The following is a 24,140-nucleotide window of genomic DNA, read 5'->3' on the forward strand; positions in this document are numbered from 1 at the left end:
CAAGGGCCGAGTCCCTGCCAGTCCCTTCCCATCAGGAGGAAAGGCGGATGCATGAGAGCCGCGGGAGGGACCGGGCCAGGGCGACAGCCCTCCAGGCTCGGGACCCGCCAGGAGCACTGCCAAGCCGCCCCGCCCGAAGCCGGCTCCCCTTCCCGTCGCTACCAGCCCCCGCAGAGCAACATACACCCCCTCCCCGGCCGCCACGCCGCCTTCCCGCCTCACGGCACCACCTGAGGCGGGAGGGAGGGGCCGGCAGCCGAGGGGGCGGGGCGGGGCGGCCCCACGGCGCAGGGGCGGTGCCGATCACGTGGGACGGCGGCGGCCCCGCCCCGCCCCAGCTCTGGCAGCGGCGGCGGCGGCGGCGGCGCGCGCGCAGGCGTTGCACCTGGCGCCCTCCTCGGGGCTCCTCGTCGCCAGGACAACCGGCCTCGCCGCGGCGCCTCTGCCATGGTGAGCCTGCGGCCCGGGCCGGCCTGGCCCGGGCCGGCTCGGCTTGGCTCGGCTCGGCCCGGCCCGGCCCGGCCCGGCCCGCCGCCCCGCGTTAGGGGGCTGGCCCGGCCGCTTGGGGCCCAGGGCGGGGAGCGGCGGCGAGGCGAGGCGGGGCGGGCAGGTGGCGGGGCGGGCGGTGCCGCCGCGGGGACCGGGCGCTGGCTGGGCCGTCTGGAGCGGCCGCGGGGCCGGGCGGCGGGCGGGCCCCTCACTGCGAGGGGAGGGTGGCGGCCGGGGCAGGCGTAACGTCTGCGCTTGGCGGGCGGTGGTATGCAGGGTACGGCGTGCGTGCACCGTGGTGGTGCGGATGTGGTGCTGAGCGTGCGGCCCTGCGGGGAGCGGGGATGTGTCTGCGGGGGGCTGTGGCGGGCTGTGCCGTCCCCCGCTGTCACGGTGGGGAAGAGAGAGTGTGTCTGTCTGTCTGCCCGGAGCAGGTGGGGCTGCGTTGTCTCTTGCTATAGCACAGGCGGGGAGAGGATATGCCTGCGTGTCTGTGGGTGAGGCGTGATGGGTGTCTTGCCTCCCTGTATAACGCCGGAGCAGCCATGGTTGGAGTCTGCCTGTGTGTAGAGCGGGTCAGATGTGGCAGGGGTGTGTTTTCCCCCTGTATAACACACGAGAGAGATAATGTGTATATACGGGTGCATAAAGCAGCTGGGGCATGATAGAGGTGTCGTCCCCCTATATAAAGTAGGGGTGAAGCTAACGTGTGTGTCAGTGCACAGAGCAGACGTAGGGTGTTAGTGTGTGGATGCATGGGGTGCTGGGGTGGAGCACTGTGCTATATGTTTATGCATGTGCTATAAGCCAGGGCGTGGCCTGGGATGTGTGTGTATAGCAGATGTGTGGTAGGACATGAGGGTAATATTACACCTTTGTGTCAGTATGTGTGTATATCTCCTATGATTTGGGCTTCGGATATGTGTGTATTTGTGTTGTAGCAGAGACGTGATGTTATGTGCAGGGACATGACATGGCATTGTATGTATGTAGTTGTGTCTGTATACTGCTGTCTGGTATGGGCTTGCATCTGTGTGTGTGTATATATAGTGAACATTGGGTGTGGCATAATACGTGGATATTTTTATAGGCATGTATGCTATGGGTGTGGCAAGGATTATCTGTACTTTTATATGTATGTAGCAGATACAGGGTGTGGTATTTTGTGTGTATAAGGTGGCAGTTGCTTATATGTGTAAATATGCATAGCTGTGATGGTTTATGTGTATGCACAGATGCATTTATAAATGTAATAGATTTGTGGTATGTATGTGGTGGGCACGAGGTTTGTTACATCTGTATGTAGAGATGGTGTGCATGGAGCGTATGTGTGTGGAGGGTGCAGCAAAGGAGGAAGAATGGTTGAGGTTTGCTCTGTGGGGAGAGTATGTGGGGATGTGATGCAGTAAGTGTACGTAGCGAGTGGCAGGGGAGAGGTGCATCATTATGTTTGCAAAAGGAAGATGACAAGGCGTGTAAGGGGGAGTGAGTAGGGACAGGCACAGCATGTTTGGAAAGGATATTGGTATGATCCCTGTTTTCAGTTACAACTTAAGTGTCTGATGCCTTACTGCCTCGCAGTGATAGTTTTATACAGGAAGAAGGCACAGTTGGTAGCCTTTCACATGTGGGGAAATGCACAGTGTTTTAAGGCAGAAAATCCCTTTATGTGTATATTGATGTGTGTGTGTAATGATAGTACGTTTCCTGGGGAGGGAAGGGAGTGCTCAGTCTTACAAAGGGAAGGAGCATATCCCTGTGGTGTTGTAACTTTTCTTTCTTTTCTTCCTTTGCATGAAGGCTTGTTAGTGCTCCTTCTCGTTCTTCTCCTGCACTTTGCCTTTTGTTCCTTCCTGATTCTAGCCTGTATGTTTTGAACCTAAACAAAACAATCTTGAAAAATAAAACATGAGGTGGAATAAAAATATGGATAGACTGTGGGGGATTGCAGTACTATTCTATGTAGAATCATGTTGGATTTGGTTTGCAAAGGTTTTAGGATGTATCTGTTGCTACAAGGAGGAGTAAACATCAGTGAATGAGGCTGCGGATGGTGTAGTATTGGTGAAGTGATTATGATGTGACTTAATAACATGTCCTAGTTCACATTAGTATTCCATCACACATCTTACTGTGTCTTCTCTGATAAGGAGTATTTTAAAAGTCAGTTGAATAAAATGGATTTATCTTATGTTCTAAACTTAGGAAAAATTACAGACTGAAAAGCAACGAACAAAATATTTTATAAACTGTTTCACAGCATAAGTAAATATTATCCATTTACCAGACTCCAGGTATGGGTTTTTCTTCATGGTCCATTTTGACATTCCTGATTAGATACCTTTAGCAGTCTTCTCAGCAGACGTAGAATCTGCAAAGAAGCACTGAATTGTTGCTGTAACTGCACAGGTAAAATCTCAGAAATACCAGATAAGCTTTATGGCTGTGCAGATTATTTTATTGGGCAGCTCCTTAGTTGCACTTGACAGCTGATAAGAAAAGGATGAAATAGCATCATTTTTTATTCTTTTCATATTTTTTGGATATTTTATTCAATGAATGCTTATACTTGAATTGCTCTCTGTTATAGGGTTAGTCCTGTTTAGGTTGTTCTTTCCCTCTTAATTCTTTGTAACTGCATAGTTTAAAATTCAAGAGAGGTGAGGAAGGAATTAATTTTGACAAATTAACACCAGACCTTTTAGTATAGGGAATATCAATGTTCCTACAAATCAGAAGTACCATTAGCTTGTTACTTTCTTATTTTGACAACAGACTGAAATATTTACTCATCTTGGTTAAAATTAGGGATAACGTGGGGCTAGCAAATGTGGAAAGTTTAAAATAAAAGTCAGATTTTCACTGAAGCATGGCAACTGTTTTTAGGTTAGTGTAGAAAAGTAGTACTAATCTTGGCACTGTGACAATATCGATCTGAATGCCAGCAGAAGGCTACACATTAACAGTACTTCAGCTGTTTTGTCAATTAGAAATCAGAATAACTGCACTAATTTCATATGAATTGTTACCAACTTGTGTAATAGTTCTGGTACTGTTTCTACTGAATCAGAAATACACATAAATGGAATATGCGAAGTAGGACAAAACCAGATGAAATTGTGAAACCAAAGAGTTCTCCCTCACAGTTCAGACACTAGCCTCGAGCTAGTTTAGACAATAGCCACAACATTTGCTTGCATTCTTTCTAATAACCTTTTTAGGAAGGTGATCCATAGATTCCATAGATTTCTTCATTTTTTTTCTCTCTTTGTGTATTAGCACAATGCAAAAAGCGGTACAATTTCTGATCATACTTGAGCTATGTATTTTGGGTGACTTGATTTGAATGTGATAGGGTTGGAGTCCAGCTGTCTGTCTGAGAGTTTACAAAACAGCTTTCCCACTTGAACCGTTAACACGGGGTGGGATATTCTAATTGTTTGTTAAAGCCTCTGACAAGGAAGGTTGCAAACACAGAGTAACTTCTAAATGATGAAAGTCAGATTTGCATTCTTAAAAATGCAGGAAGTCTTTATCCATTGCTACAACAGAAAAAGGTACACCTAAGGCATAAAAAGAGTATTAATGATTCACAGCATACTGGTATCTTCTCTGTCAATTCCATGTTTATTTTTCAGGATCAAGAAGTTACTTGTATGTCTCCATCAAAGTTTAAACTAGTTGTTCTTGAGACTGAAGATTTTTTTTTTCCCTAGTAGTTTGTGAAGATCAAACTTTTCTCTCAGACTAATTTTTCAAAAAATGTACTGTGCTATGAATGTCTGAAAATCTGTGTATGTAGTGTGATTCTACAAGACTGCGTGAAACCAAATTAATTATTTTTGTGACAAGATTAATTTGAGTACAGTCCCTGTGAATGATGTTGTGGTGGAAGCTGCATTAGATTCTATTTCAGTATGTCAGTGTAGAGTCTCAAAGTTACTTGAATGGTCAAAGGGAAGTACCTTTCTCAGGTGTTTTGAACTTAGGCTTTTGCAAATTGCATTTGAGTGTTTGATGCCTAAGGAGGGATTTGTTATTTACCTGGTCAAGAAAAAGAAACCACAGAATCTGTAAGATGCATATTTTTTGCTGACTCCAATGAGCTCCCCCCACCCCACCAAAAAAACCCCAAACAAACCCAAGCAAAACTACAGTATGAATTTAAGCATTTAAATGGACCAACATAATTTCTGTTGGGTACAGAGAGGTAATGGAAATGCAACAATAGTGCATTGTTTAAAATACAAGGGTACCTCAGCTGATAGAATCAACTACGGACAATCTCTTGAGTGATTCCCTCTGGGTTGTTATCTTTGCCTTGGAGGAACCACTCCATTCATGCTAGAGGAGGATTGGAACTGGAAGCGTGCCCTTTTCTGGGCTTACGCATTTATGACTGCTTGGAACCACAAGCTGCTGCTGTGTAGCCCACAAGAAAGTACTTAAAATTTGGTATCAAGCTACTACCCTTAAAATATTGGCCATATTTCATGGTATACTCTCTTTTTCTATCCCAGTGTTTTCCTGTGTTCTCCTTCAGGCAGAAGGAAGTAGTAAACTCTGTTTTCATTGGATTTGATTGCTGTTCAACTGGTTAACCAGTATGTTCTGTAAATTTAAATCAATAAGGAGACAAGACATCATCAAATCTGCATAAATGTGGAACTTTACCAGTATGTCAAGTTTGTCTGTCTTCAGAGGTTGAGATTGCGGTCAGGGTTTCACAGAGGAAAGGCATTTCCATATCACGACTTGAATTTATGTAGTGGTTATCTGAATATTAAGGGGCAAAATATCTGAGTGCACTTGTAGTTCTGAAAATGGTCTATAAACTACTTCTTAAGCAAAAGTCTCAAGGTTATTTTATTTCTGCAGAAATTCAAGAACTGTAAATTTTGGCAAATACTAACAATTGAGTGAGTGTCCAGTTTCTGCTCTAAATCTCAACCTCTTACCTGTCTTGGAACAGTTTGAAAAAGATGTTTTGGAAATGCTACTATGATGCTGTTTCCTTTGAAGTCAGTTATAATTGCTGCTTGTAATCATGAAGAGGTACTTAATTTTTTCTCATATAACTGAAAGCTTTTATTAATTATATACTACATATATGGCATGTGCAGCCGCAACACAGATTTTCTGTCATCTTTTTTTCTGGTTCATACTCTAGGGAGATTGCCTTGTAGAGAAGGTTTGTTCATCATAATAAAGATTTCACACTCTCAGTACTAGGAAAAACATCAGTTCTGACATAGTGTTTATGATGCAGATGAAGCACTGCTTTGAAATGGCTTTGTAGAAGCAATAGAGTCATTTCTGTAATGAACTATACCTTTTAAGTCTCAAATATGTTTTTGAAGAGCAGTTATGTTGGGGGCGAAATATTAGTGCTCAAAATTTTTGTTTCACAGGTGCTTAGAAGAAGGGATTCTGCTTCAACCATGCAGTCAGGACTTAAGCTGTAATTTCATTTACAGTTTGAGCTAAGTACAATAAGAAAAAGAATTGCCTTTCTGGGTGTGGGATTGCGTGGCTGGAGGGAGGACTGTGTCAGTTAATATGAGAATGGTGCAAACTCCTGGGGAAATGGACCTGCAGAAGAATCTCTGTGTGCACACTCTCGGAGGATTTCAGGTCTCCATTGTCATACCATCAGTGTGTTTGTATGCTAATGTTGGTGACTGGGAATAAAACTTAGCTGTATGTGTGGCAGTAAAAACAACGATATGCAGAAGTGATGATTCAGAGGAGGAGTTTTGAAAGGTGTACTCCTAAGGGCTCTGATGAATCTGTGATGTGGATTAAATTTGGATGGCTGAGGCTGAACGGCTATCCGTGACCAAATATTGCTGCATTAAAACAAACTGACACCAGCTTTTCTCTCAGCCTGATTTTTCAGAAACGTGTCATGCTCTGAATCTCCAAGAATGTGTATTATATAGCATGATTCTACAAGACTGCATGAAACCAAATGGATTATTTTTGTGATGAAACAAATTCTAATTTGAGCACACAGTCCCTGTGAATGTTGTGATGGAAGCTGCCTTAGAATCTGTTCCAGTATTTCTGCTTAGAGTCTCAAAGTTACTTGAGTGGTCAAAGGAAAGTACCTTTCTCGGGTGTTTTGAACTTAGGCTTTTGCAAATTACATTTGAGTCTCTGCTTGATGCTTAAGGAGGGTTTTGTTGTTTACCTGCTCAAGAAGAAGAAAGCACAGAATCTGTATGATGCTTAATCCACCCTTGTGATGGGCTACGGTCAACAACTGCTTCATCCATTTGATTTTACTTTTCTGCTACAGGTCTGTTGATATCTACTGTAAAGTAGATGATATGGGTTTCCCCATGTTCCACTTTAAAGTGATTTGTAGATTTGACTGTTAATTGAATGCTTTATTTTGTTTTTTAGGAATAATGTCTAAATGCTTCATCATGTACTGTTTTTATTTGGAAGTGCATAATCTTAAAAGAGGAGTAATGGATAAATATCTGAAGAAGGAAATACTCAGTCATTAATTTTTTTTTTTTTTTTTAAGAAAACAAACTGAAGAAAAGATTTACCAATCAGTATATGACTAACAGATGATGAGGATAAAAATTTGTCAAACCTGTTTTTTCAGCTGTCTCTTTATGCATGTTTACAGACTATACAGGGATACAATTAACAGCTTTTTCCAAATTTCTTAGTGTTTAAACAGTAGTTGTTGGAGATTCCCTCCCCCCACCCCTGAGTTGAACCAGTCTCTAGTCATGAAAGATTAGGTAAGGGGTAGTTTATTTTTGCACGTGGTTCAGGTTTGTTTTGCCATCTCTGGTAGTAGTTAAAACAAGGTACTTTAATAGACAAAGTGTGAACTAGGTGGATCATGACCTGAATGGAGGATTAGTCTTCCATGTAGCTCCTATATGAGTAACGTGGGGGAAGCAGAACTTGCAAACCTTTTTTGCAAATAATAGTGTAATGCTTGTTTCTTTTGTTTAGGTATTGGATTGAACCTAATGTTTTCTGTCACGCAGGCTACCAAACATCAGTTACATGATAGCGAGTATTGATAAAATGCTGTCTTTCAACTGAATTTTAGGCCTGCAAGTAATTAGGTCAGTCACTAATTCTGCATACCATTGGATTTCCCCTTCATAATTTTTAACAAGTTGAAGTGGGAACTATTGCACTCAAGTCAGTCTGAAATGTTGCCATGGTACTGAAAAATTTATGCAACTTTGAGTTTGTTCTGTGCCTCTTTGATTTGTATCAGAATTTACAATTAATTAAATGTTTAAATAAATCTGTGTCACAGCACCTTAAATAACAGTGCTGGTAAGACAGCAGTATGTGAAAGTATGCTTAATATGTGGGGCTAGTTCAGAGGATGGCTGTCTTTTTGGTGACTTTGTAGGAGATGAGGTTAAGTCTTGCATGAAAGGATGGTCAGCTCAGCTAACAGGTCAGGCTACCTGTTAGGCCTTAATACCTTGGCTGCATGCAGTAATTAAGCCATACTCTTGAAAAGGCTTCATTGGTGATTTCCAAATATGTTGTTGCCAGTAGGTGACTGCCCTTCTGAAAAACACACGGGAAAGGGTGATGTGAGCTATTTGGTCAACTGAGAATGACCTGGTACGCTCGAGACAGCAGGCAAGGCAACCTCCAAGTACCTCCATGCTAAGAGGCAGTTGAGTTGGAACGGCCAAAGGCCTCGAGATAGAGTTCTGCAGCTACAGACATCAGCTCTGAAGTTCACAGATGACCTTGATCTGTCACCCAGTGAGAACAGGGCCTTGCAGAGCCAGACTGATGCCCTCCAGTGAAACGTGAATGATGTGGTATGAATACCAGTGCTGGCAAAACAAGAATGATGGCTCTTCTGGAAGAAAACCAAGCAGCAAAGTGGGCAGTGTGGCCAGCTGCTTCTGCCTGGCAGGTTTTATTATATTGGACAGCACTTACTCTGGGGAAACTTTAAAAACAATATGGCCCTTATAGGCAGCCCTAGATCAGTGGAAGGCATTATGGAGAGAGAGATGTTCCCAGGTGTATTTGATCTTGTTCTCTGAAGGTGAGGCTTAATTGTTTAAGATGACCAACACAGTAAGAACAAAAGGCTTTCATATGAGGTGTTAGTTGCTTTTGATCAGTCAGTTTGTCACAGTGCTGGAAGAGAAAAGATCCTGAGGAAAGACCAGTACAAAAGATCCAGAGGGTATTTGGCAGCAAGGAGGAGGCTACAAGCCTGCTGAAGACAATGCCCTTGGGCTCTTGTAGAGGGTGTCCAAGGAAAAAAGAGGTTAGTGACCACGACAGACCAGGATGGCTGGAATTTTGAAGTGCACAAAGTCAAAGCCTGAGAGGGAGCACGGTGAGCAGCTGGAGCATAGGAGTGAGAGCCTGGAGGGCAGATAGTGTCTATGTGTTGAAATAAAAGACTTTGCCAGTCTGTCTCTGCTGTAGACAAGCTTGGTTTGAGATGGCATCGCCTTTCGAGATTCACTTTGGTGTGTCGTAATTTTATTGATTATACAGAAAGCTTTGCCATGGGTTCTAATTTAACACCAGCCCTGTGCTGTCAGCTGTTGTGTCTTCGATATCACTTATTTCAGTTCTGTTGGCAATGCATATCCATTCGCCTAACACTCCTTTTGTTGCCTAGATACGGTTACATTTTGCTACTTGCATGGTGTTAAATGATTCTGCCTGTCTAATGCATTAATTGTACATTTCTGGAGGAAACACCAGCTAGCAGCAGTTCTCTGACCATTAGAGAGCACTCTATAGTGTAATGTGAGATAATCCAAAATTTATAGTAAATGAAGATTGTTTTCCCTTTTCTTCTTCCTCCTCCATTTTTCTGCTGTATTTAAATACAGAGATTTTTAGGGTGCCATTCATTACTTTAGCATGCTTGTGAACGGCTGTGGGTAGCAAAGCTGATCTGCTGGCTTTCCTGCCGCTATAGCAAGAGGCAATTTCAGTAGCATGATGAAGGGGAAATTGCATAGGCAACAATTAGGCATCTCCACTGAGGAGGAGAGATGTGCAGCAAGCTGGTGGGTTTTGTGTTTGGTAACAAAAATCTGCACGTCGGAGGAACTGAATAAAACTTATTTTATTTTGTCAGGATTTTCCTTTAAAACATCTTGTTCTTACGATGCCTATTACTGCATAAATAAATACTGTTCTTGCTAGTGAAAATCTGGAAGACGTGATGCTTTTTACATGTGGCAATATTTACAATTTAACTAGGACGTTTCCTCTGTCAGCTATAGGAGAAGGGAAAGGTATGGATTTATTTCTAAACTACTGCCTCCTTCGGTGACAATGACACAACATTGGGTTTTATTCCTGACTTGGTAAAGAATTCAGCCGTGTTTTCAGTACATATCTGTCTTCTCTTTTTGCTGATGTTCTTTGGGGTCTCTCAGACTTCATCTTCACTCTTTCTCAAATCTACATTTACCCATAATTACTTGCTTTAGCACACTACTAAGCAAGGCTATTTTTGAGAGTCTGGTTTTTAATAACTTTTGATTTGAAAAGTTGACAGGTTGAAAGTCCTTATCTACTCTGATTTCAGTGGAAATTAGATACATAAATGTCTCTGTGGAACTCAGCCATAATGGCTGAGCTGCTAACAAAACTGTTTCATCTGTAAAGAAAATAGTCCTCTTCAATAGAGGACTGAATGACAACCGAAATTGCATCATTAAAAAAACCTAAAGACTAGCAACAAAATTAGTAGTATAACCTTATTTTGATCTTGAAATACTAGTTGAAGGGAATTTCTAAATGTCTTAAATAAGCATGATAAACCAGGATGAATATTGCTTTGTTTCTTTGTAGAGAAAAATGAACTTTTTTGAGCATATTACAGTTCTTTGCCAGACCGGGTACAAAACCACAAATGCACAACTCCATCAAAAAAGATTTCTTCAACTCAGTAATTCTGGTGAAAACAGGAGAGCTTTATCACTGTTAGACCAGAAGAGAACAATATGTGGTGCTTTTAACGGTGGCAAGCTAACTGTGGTGTACCAAGAAGTTATATTCTAGGACTAGTGGCAATTAGTATGTTTAATAATATGGAAGGGGAAGAAAAATGGGGAGATTATTCTTTTCGGATTTGACAGATTTACACAATGGATACTTTATTTATACAATAAAGAGAGAAAAAAATTAAGTGTAGTTGCTGAAGAAATTTAGTATAAGCAAGTATCAGGTCATTTTTTAAGGAAATACTCCCTTTTTAGCTCATTGTAACCAGTCTTTCAAAAGTACTACGAAGCTACCACCAAGAAAGGTCAGTTAAGGAATGTAGGAAATGGCTCAAGATTCAAGTAATAAGCAATTACAGTTTTCTCTCATGGGTTTTGTTTTGTTTGTTCTCACAGTTCCTTTAAAAATGTAGAGATTTTCTGTATCTCTGCTTATTTTTACAGGAAATTTAGAGCTGTTTTTAGAGTAACATTTATTATACATGTTCAATCTCATCTGTCTTTTTTCCTTGTACACAGATTTGTCTGTTGTATTTAGGGTTTTTATACAGTTAAAACCACACTTTTCTAGAGTTTGCGATATCCTGTCATTAATACAGTCAAACTTGCTACCAAATGCAAAAGCAAAGAAAGAAGAAATACTCTTTCTACATCCACGGTATTCTTAATTGTTATTTTGTATTATTGTATACAGGTATTTTGAGGGCATGACATTGTCAGCACTATCTGTAACTGAAGAAAAATAAATCATATTTGACAAGATTATTAGAATATTTTTTACAGTGATTGAACACTTCCTTGACTAATTGCTTTTGGTGTTTCTTTAATAAATAGAAACAGAAAACTAGAAGTTATGTGATAAAAATGAAGTAAAAAATAAAAAGGATGGCACTGTTTACTTCAGAGAGGTAATACATAAATGTACTCAAGGTATTTATTTCATTAATGGAAGTTTTACATTATTTATTCTTTGAATATTTCCTGATATATTGTCCTATTTGCACCTTCTCTCTTTTCTCTCCACTTGCACACATTCAAAGTCATGTTGCAAATGTTCATCTGGAAGATGACTACCCCAGTTATCCTATGCCTGTTCTTCATTTGGGGGAAAACTAGTATTGAAGAGCCTTTAAAGAAGTCCTTCTCATCTTCTGAGATGCAAATGCAATATGAGTCTAGAGGCTAATATACTTTTTTCAGAGTAAAAGAGTACTTTAAAGAGATGCTTTCCTTTTTCTAAATATTCTTTATGGAATAAGAATAATACTTTATTATATAATAACTATAGCTAATACATACAAGAACACATAAAACTTACTGTTTGAGAGAAAACAGCTTCGAATCTGTTTGTGGCCTCATCTGTGACTTGTGTAGCAGGTATCATACCTTGTGTGTCTGGGCACATTGCACACTTCTCATATTCGGTAGTAAAAGCTGCATTTTTCTCAGTTTTAACTGGGATTCCTAAATGCAACCATCTTGGTCATATCTGCTGTCGTGTATTCAAAATAGTTTGTCCATCCAACTTTAACTTAAAAGTTTAAAGATACCTCACATAAACATATAGAGATTATAAGCTCTTTTCCCATAAGAGTTGCCAGTTTTGTTGTAGGTTTAGATTTTCAGCTTGGCTTCAGTAGAAAAATACTTACTATTCCCAAAAGTCTGTGCTATGATTTGTAGTGATTTGGCTTTTTAATGCAGGAGTTGGTGAGTAGTTGGAAATACTCAAGTCTTGAGCATGCATTGTGGCTGTTTGTATTAAATAGTAAGGTATGAGCTAGTTACTAAATTAAATGCTGTGTCACCTTCATAGAGTGAGCATATATGCATGTTACTGTACATCTGGGAATCTATGGTGTAAAGAAAAAATGGATAACAACAGCTTTTGTACTGGCAAAGTGATGGCACACATGTAAACTAGTAGCAGTCTGCAAATATGTATATATATTTATGCATGTAAGTGGGAAGTGTATTCTAGATGATGTAACTTTTGAGGAATTATCTGCAATATAATGTTGTGATGTATCACAGAACATTATTGTATTGTGATGTATTGTATTGTGATGTATCACAGTATCACAGAACTAGTGTTCTGTGATACTGAACGTTCAGATTCTGGATGAGAATTAATAAGATCTAAGTTCACTTGTCTGTTCTACCACAGACCTTTTATACTCTAACGGGAGGTAACTCCATTTTTTGCAACTTATTTTTTTTTAACCTGTAATGCACAAGAATATTTTCCCACTTCACTCTTTAGTGATCTAAAGTTCTATGAGGATGGCATATATGTCTCCTTTTTCTGAATGAGTGCTGCAATAAATTAGGCCTGTGTTTTGACTGTTCTTCTAAAAAATTATCCCAATATATACTATTGTTTTCAGGCAATAAGCTGCAAACCGTGAGTAGCATATAATATTAAAATGGCATACATGCAGATAATTCATAAATCTATGAATTGCCAAGCTCAGAAGCAGTCAGCCAGTTCTAAAACTAGTGTTGATGTACATAGTCCATTTCAGCATAAAGGTTGAAAATACCGGCAGCAATGGGTATCGGATGTAAAGCAGAACCAGAGAAAACCTGAACCTGCGGTCAGCCATGTGGAACTGCTTAAAGCCAAGAATGTCTCTCCTTCTGAAGGAACTAGAATTGTCCTATTGAAATATATATGCATAGGTGTTTTATGCTTTGAACGTCTACAGTCACCAGTCTGTGAATAATTGTGCTGCTCCAGTTGCAGGAAAAGGAAGCTTGATTAAATTTGTTGGTCCTATTGAAAGCCAACAGTTTTATTGTTCTTAGATGTGTGGATAACTGTGCACAGAGGTGATGGGTGAAGAAAGAGGCTTTTGCTTTTGTGTCAGAATTGAGAAACAGTAGTATGCAGTTAGACCTGAAATCAGCCTAGGATGTACTGGAAGAGAAAAACGGTTCTTGATGGCAGCCAGAAGGAAATTCAAATTTTCTAATCTTACAGTATTTTTTAGAGAGACATTTTCAGAATTCCAGAACGTGTACTTTCTGCTTTTTTTTATGGAGAGAGAGACAAGCTTATATTCAGCTTTTTTTCATTCTTTGCTTGATGTACCTTTTTTCAGAACCACCTCTTGTTGAGCTTTTTTTTTTTTTTTTTAACCAAGAAGCAAAGCAAATAGTTACCAAGTATGTGATATGTGTTGATCACAGGATGGACAAGGGGTAATGACCTGATACTTGAGTCAGGGACAGCATGTTCTTAGTGAAGGACAGGGGAAAGATTTCTTCCAGTTGTTTTTCATGTTTGTTTTGTGTGGTTTTCATATTTACCTTTTAGCATTTGGAAAACTCTTGGCTATTTTGGATCCCACTTTCTAGCTTTTGTTTCTGGTAATGTGGACAGCAAAGGGACTCCATAAAGGTCTTCTCTTTGCAGAGGAAGTGATTGCTTGTGACTTTGACTTCCTCCAGTCTATGCCATGGTTCCTTAAATTCTGATTCATCTTCTGTTTTGTTTATTGCTGTGTTCCTCTGGCAAAATTTCTCAAACCTAAATATTTACAGTAAGTTGTAAGTCTGATCAATATCTCCTTTGTTTAGTTTTTCTATTGAACTGGTGACTGATCCTTTTCTCCTTTTGCGGAGATGTTTTCCTGTATAATCTTAGTATTGCCTGCTTTTTCCCTTGGGCATTTTCTTTCAGTCTCTCCACTTTCTTTTTCTTAGGAGATACGTTAGTAATATGAAGTTCCGGGTGAGAGGTATTTTCAGTTTTTCTTGTAGCATTTCTTGAGGTGCTTCCCCTGCTTACATAGCAGTTGCTGTCATATCAGTGGCAGTAAATTCTTTAGATTATTATGTTTTCTTCATATTCACATACCTGGGCCAAAGTATTTACACAGTAGACAGTGAATGGGGGGACCTGAATAACTGGAAAGTGTCCAGTTTCTGTTTTCTGTAATGGGACAGTTCTAGGACTTTGCAACTAGTGCATGTTTGTATGTGTCTTGCTATTGCTAGAAGTTTCACCACTGCCTAAAATAATTCCTTATGGGGTGTAAGTGTGGCTTCTGATTGCTTGTTTAATGATTATTAAGTTGCTCCACAATTTTTGTGTAGTTAAATCTTAGCACTAGGGAAGAGGAGGTGTATGCATGGGCATGGCCCTTTTGTGTATATTGCAATAATTTTATAGTATTGCCAACTAACATGTTGAAAACTGGACATTAACAGTAAATTCAAAGGATTAAACACCTAAGTAGAAGGTGAAAACACTCTCTAAAATCTGTTTTTCCTGTTGATCTTTTTAAATTATGTCTTTTCTTTCTATTTCTAGGTTTTCTCAAATAATGATGAAGCCCTTATTAACAAAAAACTACCCAAAGAACTTCTGTTAAGGTAATTCTACATAATGTGTTCAGGACTAAAAACCTGAGGATTGTACATCGCTTATGTGGCTTACAGGCTATCAAGCACTATTCATTCTTTCTTAAATCTGTCTCGAAATAAATAGCAACATATCTGATTTAATTCTTGGAATTCTTGAACTTGTTGTCTTTTGGTTAGTCTTGATTTGTTTTAATGCGTTCAAATTACACTATACCATGGAAGATGTCATTTAATAGTGATCTTTTCCTTGCATATCAGAAAAAGAAGTGAAATAAAATGTCCAAAAAGCTTTGGTGTACAGAGTAGTCAACTCTTCCACACTACACAATGTTTTATCTGTGTGAAGAGCCTATAATCTTTTTTCTAATGTAGTTCACACTGTGTCATGAACTTTGTTATAACAAAATAAAATATAAATTCACCTTTCAAGCTTTCAAAAAGTCACTGCAGTGAAAAGCGCTGCCTGTTACCATTGCTGCCAGTCTGTGTTATATAAGGTAGAACCAACAGGAGGATTTTTCTTACTGTAATCATTTGGCTAGTGATAAATTTCATCAGCTTGCTGGTGTGTGAGTAGATCACCTTTGCAGGAGTTAGCTACAACACCAAGATCAGTAAGTTCAGCCCATGGTTGAGACACTGATGGATGTCTTCACGCTCTCATTGTGTTGAAAGTTGATTTCAAGCAAAGTGTAAATGGCCAAATGTGGAGATACTGCTCGACTGGATGTGACCATTTCAGAGCTGGAACTGAAGAAGCTCAGCAACGTCTTCTGTACCTGCATATAGGTTTTGTTACAGCCCACTCTTTGACCGGGGCAGGGGGAAGGTGTTCACTTGTAATGGTGCAATTACGGTTTTTAGTGATGGTGTTGTTAAAATTGAGCTGATGATTTCTTCCTAATACAGTAAAGAGATGTTTGGGTTATCTTGTACGTATGTCATTGCTTCCTGTTTGATTTGAAGTGGGAGAATGTCTCAAATAATGGTATTTTGTTTGCATCTTGTGTCTGAAGAAAGTGCTCTTAAAACATTATGATTATGACTTCTTTTAGTGTCTGTACTATCACAGTGCTCTCTTGGTGGTATTAAAGAAGCAGTCTGTTGTTAAAGGAATTGAATTTTAAAAGGATTTTCATTTTTCTTGAGAAATACTCATTCCATATGGTGATAGTGTTGTAAATTAGACTCGTAGAACTGTTTAGAAAATGTGATTAAAAGAGACGCGTCACTGAATGATGCCCTGAACAGAAATTCTAATAACTTTGCTTTATTGCACTCAATGCCACACATGAACAACAAGATAAAAGTCGATTTAATATGCCACCTCCTTAGCAAAGAACCGTAATCTGCAAACAGTTCTTTTCTAGCAGCAGGACTCTCCAAATATCTGTGGAAATGACTGTCCTTTTCACTGTTACAGGGGCTAAGTATCCCATTTATGTGATTCAACAGAATTTGTTGATGTGGTTTAGACAGTGAAAAGTATTGTGCACTGACATAGCAAAGACATCTTCTTTTGAAAGAACTTATTGATTATGTAGTATGCCTCAGTTTTCATTGTAGGATAAAAAGAATAGATATATTCTTTATATCCTTTTTCATATATAGATATGAAATTCCTAAATTATTGTCTATGCTAATTACATGAGTAGCATCTATAAAATTGTGTTGAGGTTTACTGTGAGAATTCCTGTATCTAACTTCTAGGTGTCAGTTTCTGGAATTGTGTATTTGTTGTGCTTTAGAGTGACCTCTGCTCGTTCACCACCCCCACCCTCCCCCCCGAGATGAGGGAGAGAATCGGAAGAGCAAAAGTAAGAAAACTCGAGGGCTGCAAGAGAACAGTTTAATAATTGAAATAAAATAATAATAGTATTTAAAAATTGTAATGAAAAGGAAACAATGAGAGAAAGAGAGAGAGGAACAAAACCCAGGGAAAAACAACAAAAAACCCAAGTGCTGCAACCGCCTACCACCCTCTGGCCCATGCCCAGCCAGTGCCCGAGCAGCGATCGCTGCCCCCTGGCCAACTCCCCCCAGTTTATATACTGAGCATGAGGCCATATGGTATGGAATAGCCCTCTGGCCAGTTTGGGTCAGCTATCTTGGCTGTGCCCCCTCCCAGCTTCTTGTGCAGCTGGCAGAGCATGGGAAGCTGAAAAGTCCTTGACTGGTGTAAATATTACTTAGTAACAATGAAAACACCAGTGTGTTATCAACGTTATTCTCATACTCAATCCAAAACACAGCACTATACCAGCTACTAGGAAGAAAATTAACTCTATCCCAGCCAAAACCAGGACAGTATTCTAACATCAAATTTGGTAAGTTCTTTAATATGTTATGTAGGGAGTAGCTTGTTTGTTTCATTGAGCAGTATGTTTATTCCAACATTTATGTTACTATACAAGACATTTTAAAGAACTCAGCGGGGAAAAACCCCATGTGTAGGTAATTGGACAGTACCAGTGGCTTAGCTGTTAGCTCTTGTATTCAAGATAACTTCTTACAGAGCAACTCTGAGGATATATAGGCTCACCTTGGATTCGACCAGCTGAGGAAGTGGTGTAGCTAGGCACTGCCACTACACTATCGTGGCAGTGTCTAAAGAAGCTTTTGCATGATTAAAGGGCTTCCTGGGGCTGGACCAACAAAATAGCCTAGGCTAAACGTACACAGAACTGATTCAGCCAGCCATCTAGTTCTTGTGCACGTATGTCCTCTTTGCAATTGCACAGTGGTCTACCAAAGTAGCATTGCAGCTGTAGCCAGAAGAGTTGATGATCTGAGAAACTGAATTGGGACAGTCAGCTTTCTCAGTAAAGATCGTGATGATCTCATGCTGAATGCTGCGACTCAGGTGATGGTCTGCCCATAGCCAGAGAGAAATAAAGTCCAAGTTTCATAACACCCACAATGTTGTGATGACCATCAGGGCTTTGGAATGGAGAGGAAGGGGATGGGTGGGAGAGATGCTCTGTAAACCTCCTTTTGAAATTGTAGTACTGCAGAGACAAACTCACAAGGCCAGAGGCAGAGTATGTTAGAGTGTTATGATGGGACATGTGTCTGAGTTCTCATCCCTGCAGAGTGTTGATACCTCGGGAAATTTAGGGGTGCAAACCTAGTTGTCTAAAGGATTATCCGTGGGGAATTTGTTTTATGCTGCTGCACATAAATACTTCTGTAAGACTGAGCCTGAATGTCTTTCAACACCTAAAACAGTTTATGCTCGTGCTACAACATGTTATAAAATTGTTTTGCCATATGGTTGTGACAGGAGAGATTAAATATTGCTGCTCTGAGTGTAATTAATATCCTAATTATTTTTACTATATTAACTATGCAGCCTACCTTTTAATTAAAAGGAGAGTAAACCAGTTGCAGTGGAAACATTTTGCTCACAGCGCCGGAACTGAATAGTAAATACTGTTGAAAGTGTCATCAAATGCACTTAGTTTGTTGCTTGCTTTTATCAGATATGTATGAAAACTGTTGGAAAGCACTACAGCTCTTTAAAAAAAAAACAAAAACACAAAACCATAAAATTTGACACATGGAAAAAGTGGTTAATATCTTGTTACAAATATCTGGAAATGAAATGTAAACATTTTTTTCTGTTGCAAGAATTGGTCTTGTTCTCATTTGCATCAAGTATTTAAACTTCTGTAACCTGAGTATGACAAGCAATCCATATTTTTCTCTAAAATTGAGAAACCTTTTTCTGATGGTAGACTTAGGAAATACTACCACTCTAAAATTTATTCATTTGTTGCTATAGTTGCATACTCTAAAGTTGAACAAAGTAAGCCCTTGGACTTATACTGCAGTTCTTACTCTTTATTTTTAGTATTGTTATTATTATTATTCTAACAACAGAATGAGATTGGAAGGTTTCCAGGGCAGTGTCTTGTCTCTTGCACATTTTCTACAGACATCTCCTACACTTGTAAGTAAATGACCCTCAGCTTCTCAGGCAAGAAGCTCATTTGAAAGGATACGAAACCAGAGATTATTTATTCCTTCTCAAGTAGACTCAAGATAACTGGGCAGAGGAGGAAGAGAATAGCTGACTAACATGGACAGTGGTGGTTTTGAAGACGACCCTGGTTTGGAGGGACCAGTTATGCTTTGAGGTAGGTAGAATAGCTTGAGTGGAGAGAGGGAGGCGTTTCATTTGTAACTTTTTCTGGTTTATGGGCATTTATTTTTACTTGTAACATTGGAGTAATTTTTTTTTTCCTGTGGATGAAATAGGCTGCTTCTAAAAAACTTTGATTTGTAGTACTGTTCAAGCTAAAAGAAAAATGATCACCCCTGTTAGCTGTTGCAGTGCAGTTTACAGCTGTTGCCGTATTAGTTTGCCAGTTGGCAAGGAATGCCCTTTCCCCTCTGCTCTTATATATTACAAGAAGTGAAAGGTTGAATAAATGCTCAATTGTATGATGTTTGAGTAAGAATCCTGCAGAGGTCTTATAAATCATGTAATTTAAACAATGTTTACAGACAATTGTAGCTTTATTTTTTTCTTAGCCAGTGTGTTTATGGAAAAGCATCATTTGATTATACAGTACATTAGTTATGGATTTGCATTGGTGTCTAAAGTTAATAAACTCATATCTATCATCAGAAGAATCAGAAATCAAGTCAGAGATAGACTATTGTATTTTTAACAGTAACAACTTTTCCAGTAAGATGTCATAGCCTTGAAGAAGATCATCTTTTTCTTTTTTTCATTGTAAATTGCTGGAAAAAACAAATGGATTTTTAAAGTTGCAGTACTGAGTTTAAAAAGCATTGGAAACAAAAAAACTTAAGTGGATGTAATTAATATTAGAATGTTGTGGCTTTCCAACAGCTTCCAAAAAGATTTTTTTTACGTTTCGTGATTGATAAAAAGTAATAATACATGTTTGAAAATGGAGGTACAGCCACTACTTTTGGCATGTAGAAGGACAGATAACATTTGTTCATTTGTATTTTAACTGCTAACATTCTGTGGTGTAAGATTTTGCACGAAAATGGCAAGCCTCAGATCAGAAGCAGAGATGTTTATTCCTTTCGGCCACTTGAACCATTTTCAGTTCCTTTCTGCCTACAAAGTACTAACTTCATAAATTGTACCACAAATGTAGAAGCTATTATGAGTTCTGCTATAAACAATACTTATTGGGTGCATGTACTTGAATAATGGGTCTTAGTCATCAGACTCAAAATTTGAGAGCTCAATCAGATTTAAAAGAGGATAAGCAAAGTTTCGGGACTCAAATTAGGAGAGGAACCCAGGAGCTGTGTTCCAGCAGCAGCTTTTCTTGTATGCAAGAATATGCAGCTTGTGAGTTGGCTAATGAAGTATTATATATGTTTTCATGTTTCTATTCTTTGTTTTTATTTCTGCACACTGCCTTTTGCTCAGCTGTTAGTGTGTTCATTATTGTAGAGAAGAAAAATTACCAGAAGCTTAAAATTAGTGAAGTCAAACATAGTGTTTGGTATATTTGAAGTGATGCTTTACCATCTGTGTGCTTAACTGTGGGGGAAATAGAAAAGAAATATTGCAAAGGTTACAACAAGAAATTGTCATAATGCCATTGGTATTTCTTAGCTAGGTACTGTAGGTACTTAAATGGCCCACAGTCGCTGTAAAATTTGGCTGCTGTATCTTAGCATACAAAGTACCGACTGGTGAGTCAAAGAACTGAAAAATATAAACTTGTATCTGGAACTGTTCTTGGTAAGAATTTTGTAAGCAAACAAACAATGCATGCATTCTGAAGGGGGGGGAAATCTGTCATCTCAAACATGATTCATTTTCCCCACTTCAAAGATTTGTATAATTAAATAGGGCAATATTTCACCCTGAATAGCAAAGAATGCTGTTCAGTCTTTGACAATCTCAGGAAAACATTCCAGTTTTATAATGCACAAGCAGTCTTTATTTTGATTTTAGACCATGTTTTGCATCTTTGAAGTCCTCTATAGTAGTCTGCCAAGCAATTACAATGTGGCTATTTAGAATCAGAAACAACCAAACTGATACAAGTACATGAAGTACATTCATACAGATTATGAACCGAATTGATTGTATAGGAGTTGCTTATGAAAGTAAAAGTTATTTCCTTTCTGTATATTTACACAAATCTATGGTTTCTGTAAAGGGATGTCTAATAGTGCCTTGTACAAGTAACTTTCATTAAGTGAAGTCCTTTGATTTAGCATGCCTGAAATACATCTGTCCAAGGAATTAGTGCAGAGCAGCTACAACTGGTCTGTTGTAGCTCACACTAACTACTCAATAGAGAAAACTCCTTTAGATAAGGGTGAGGGAAATGTATTTGTTAACTAGAAATATGGACACTAACATTGACAGGAAGCAAGCAAGAACAATACAACTCATAACAGCATAGTATCAAATTCAGACTCACTCCTGTGGAGTCATATACTCATTTTCAGTGGTCCTTACCTCCAAAAAAGTGATCAGAAAACCAATGGAGCAAGTGAGCAGAATGAACCACAGGCAGAGGTCATGGACAAGATAAAGCCTCTGGAAAGTGATTAAATTTTTTGATGTTTAGCCAAGGAAACAACAGAATGGTAATGCTTTAGGACTCTTTAAGACTTGGTGTTTTCAGAATTCTTATGTGCTTTAGCAGCAATTGATAAATAATATCACACTACCAATACTATTTTTATTGGTTTTAACATGACTGACCCAATGTTAAAATGGATAGTCATTTAGTTTCTCTGTACCTTCAGCCTTCAAGATAGTGTATCTAACTTCAAATATGCATTGAGCATGCTACAGGTTGCAATTTTCTGATGAATCAGCTTTTGTTAGAAAATTTTCCAATTATTCTGAAGTAGGAATGGGTTTTAAAACTTTCCAGTGTCTTATCTCAAATTCAGGACAGAACTTGTGCTCTGAGAAAACAAAAGACTCAATAGCTTGGTGGTCAGCATACCCCCTTCAGAATATGGAGAAGGTCTCATGTTGACCTTTTTTTACACCGCTGCATGTATTGTTTGACTGCTTATGAAATTCTTGCCAAGAACAGTTCCAGATACAAATTTATATTTTTCAGTTCTTTGCCTCACCAGTTGGCACTTTGTATGCATTTTCTGGATTTTTTGTATGAGATGCTGAACACTTGCAAATGATTGTATGATCAATTAAGTTTGGCCTTTTGAAACTGCAGTAGGTAGCTGCCATCCTCTATTTAATAAGTTTAAGTGATTTGTTTTTGTTCACAAACAAATGCAAGAGTAAGCTTAAAACTGAATATTTTGGGCAGAGATGTATCAGATAGAATTCCTTTAAAAATGTGAGTGAGAGGCTCTAAGAACACAATCAGAAAATTGCATGCTAGTGCTCTTGTGTACTGTGTTAATGCAGACAGAAGAGGAGATTTGGGAATGGAAGAGGGTTTTTTTGTCAATGTGCTGAGTAAGATTTGTGAATCATGAAAAGGAAATACTTTCTTTAATGTTTCTGCTTGAACAATTGGGACTTTCTTATAAATGGAGTGCTTCAGCATTACCTGGTTCAAGTATAGATATCTCTCAGTAAGAACATGCTTGTGACAAAGGATTAGTCATACTGGAACAAACAAAAGTGAATAACAAGCATTTGAAGCAGGAGTAACAGCTAAAGGGGATATAGCAATGACTTAACACAACTCCTGGAATCATACGTTACCATTGATTTTGTTTCATTTTGTTTTTCTTTCATTTGCTATTAAGCTTCTCTTTAGAATCTGTTCTTTAACTAATCAAGACTTAATTCCATTTAGAGCTTCATTTACCTTGAAACTGGAGTCTTATTTAAACTCAATCTCTTGATTAACAATTCCTTTTGTGAATTCCTGTCTGCCCATAAGTAGTAGTTCATTTCTCATTTATTAAATGTTTTTCTGTAAATTAGAAATCTTCAGCTGAGCCCAGTTTTTTCTCTATAGAATTGTCTACTGGTTGATGTCTCAAAAAAACCCCAAAACACACAAAAAAAAACAACCCCCCCCCCCAAAAAAAAACCCCCCTATGCTCTAGATAAGAGCATCTATAGCTAAAACTGTGATAAAAATCCTGCTAATGAAGTCATGTGAGGTGCAACATGCAGGGTTCTAGAAATTACAGAACATTGTAGCTCATGCAGCACTTACTTACAAGAAGTGATTAAACTGGACAATCCATGGGGCTTTTAAAGTTATAAATCTGGATCATCCCCCTCTATAAATATTCCAATTTTAGGAAGGCATGAAGGATGAGCGTGGGGGTGTTGGGAGTCCTCAGCTTGTTACTACTTCATTTCTAGGTAAAGCACATGACTTGCCTCATTCTTTGGTTTGAAAGGTAGTATTTGGTCTTTAATGAATATCGTCTTGGGAAAGGAGAAAGATGATTTTTATTTTTAAAAAAAAAAGAAAAAAAAAGAAAGAGAAAACTCATAGCAAAGAAAGGATTCTGAAACTTTCTACTTAGCTTCCTGTTTGGAAGCACCACAGTGAGATTCCTAACTAGTATTATTAAAGCCTTAATGATTTTAAATATTAAAATTCTTTCCCAATAACAGTTGTTACAAGTTTTCTGCTTAGGAGTCTCATGTCTTGCTAATATATGAATCAGGATAACCAATGCAATGAGGCGATTGCTCAAAATTGTTAGGTCAGCAGCTGTTTTGAGTGAAACAGAGTTAAACAAGCATGCTGAAACTGGTTCTAGCATATATATGACCTTTTGTGAAAGATCAGATAAAATCTGTTTCATGGGTTGAGCTTTTCTTGGACACTTACTATATGTAAGTTTTGTGTTCGAGTTTTTAACTCAACTTCTAAAAGGTTACAAAAATACGACCTTTTAAGTTGCATTACTCAGCCATAATATCGTAGTAAATATAAATCAAAGATGCAATGGGGATGCATTCTGTATTTCATTTTCAGACTAAAGGTACTCTGTAATTTGCATATTGTAGTTGTATGTATTAGCTACATAATTGACCCTGCAAAAGAAATTACCACGTAATGTAGTTGCCGTATTCTGTATATTTGATTGTAAATTAAACAGAACTGGCCCTTCTTGAATTTATCATTGGTCATTTTCTTTCAGATACTAAGAGAATTAAGTTCTGAAAATGTTGCAGTTGTGTTACATATGGTCATACTTTACAAATAAGTACAATTTTTTTTTTTTTAAGGACACAGTAATATGACCCACTTGTCTTGCAAGTAAGGTATAGCCCATAAAAAGTTAGATGCTGTCCTGTAACTATAAAATGAATCCAGCAGAGCTGAT

The 24,140-nt window shown here is 38.7% G+C and overlaps 1 protein-coding gene across 1 annotated transcript in view; it reads left to right on the forward strand.

The window, feature by feature from the left end:
• Positions 1-333: 333 nt before the first annotated feature.
• Positions 334-24,140, forward strand: part of FBXL2 (F-box and leucine rich repeat protein 2) — a 55,164-nt gene continuing 31,357 nt past the window's right edge. Inside the window, exons 1-2 of the mRNA XM_075493393.1 lie at positions 334-450; positions 14,797-14,858. Coding sequence (XP_075349508.1) covers positions 448-450; positions 14,797-14,858 — 65 coding nt within the window. The 5' untranslated portion in view covers positions 334-447. The remainder of the gene's footprint in view (positions 451-14,796; positions 14,859-24,140) is intronic.

The sequence above is a fragment of the Mycteria americana genome, chromosome 2 (assembly GCF_035582795.1).
Source record: "Mycteria americana isolate JAX WOST 10 ecotype Jacksonville Zoo and Gardens chromosome 2, USCA_MyAme_1.0, whole genome shotgun sequence".
Lineage (NCBI taxonomy): Eukaryota > Metazoa > Chordata > Aves > Ciconiiformes > Ciconiidae > Mycteria > Mycteria americana.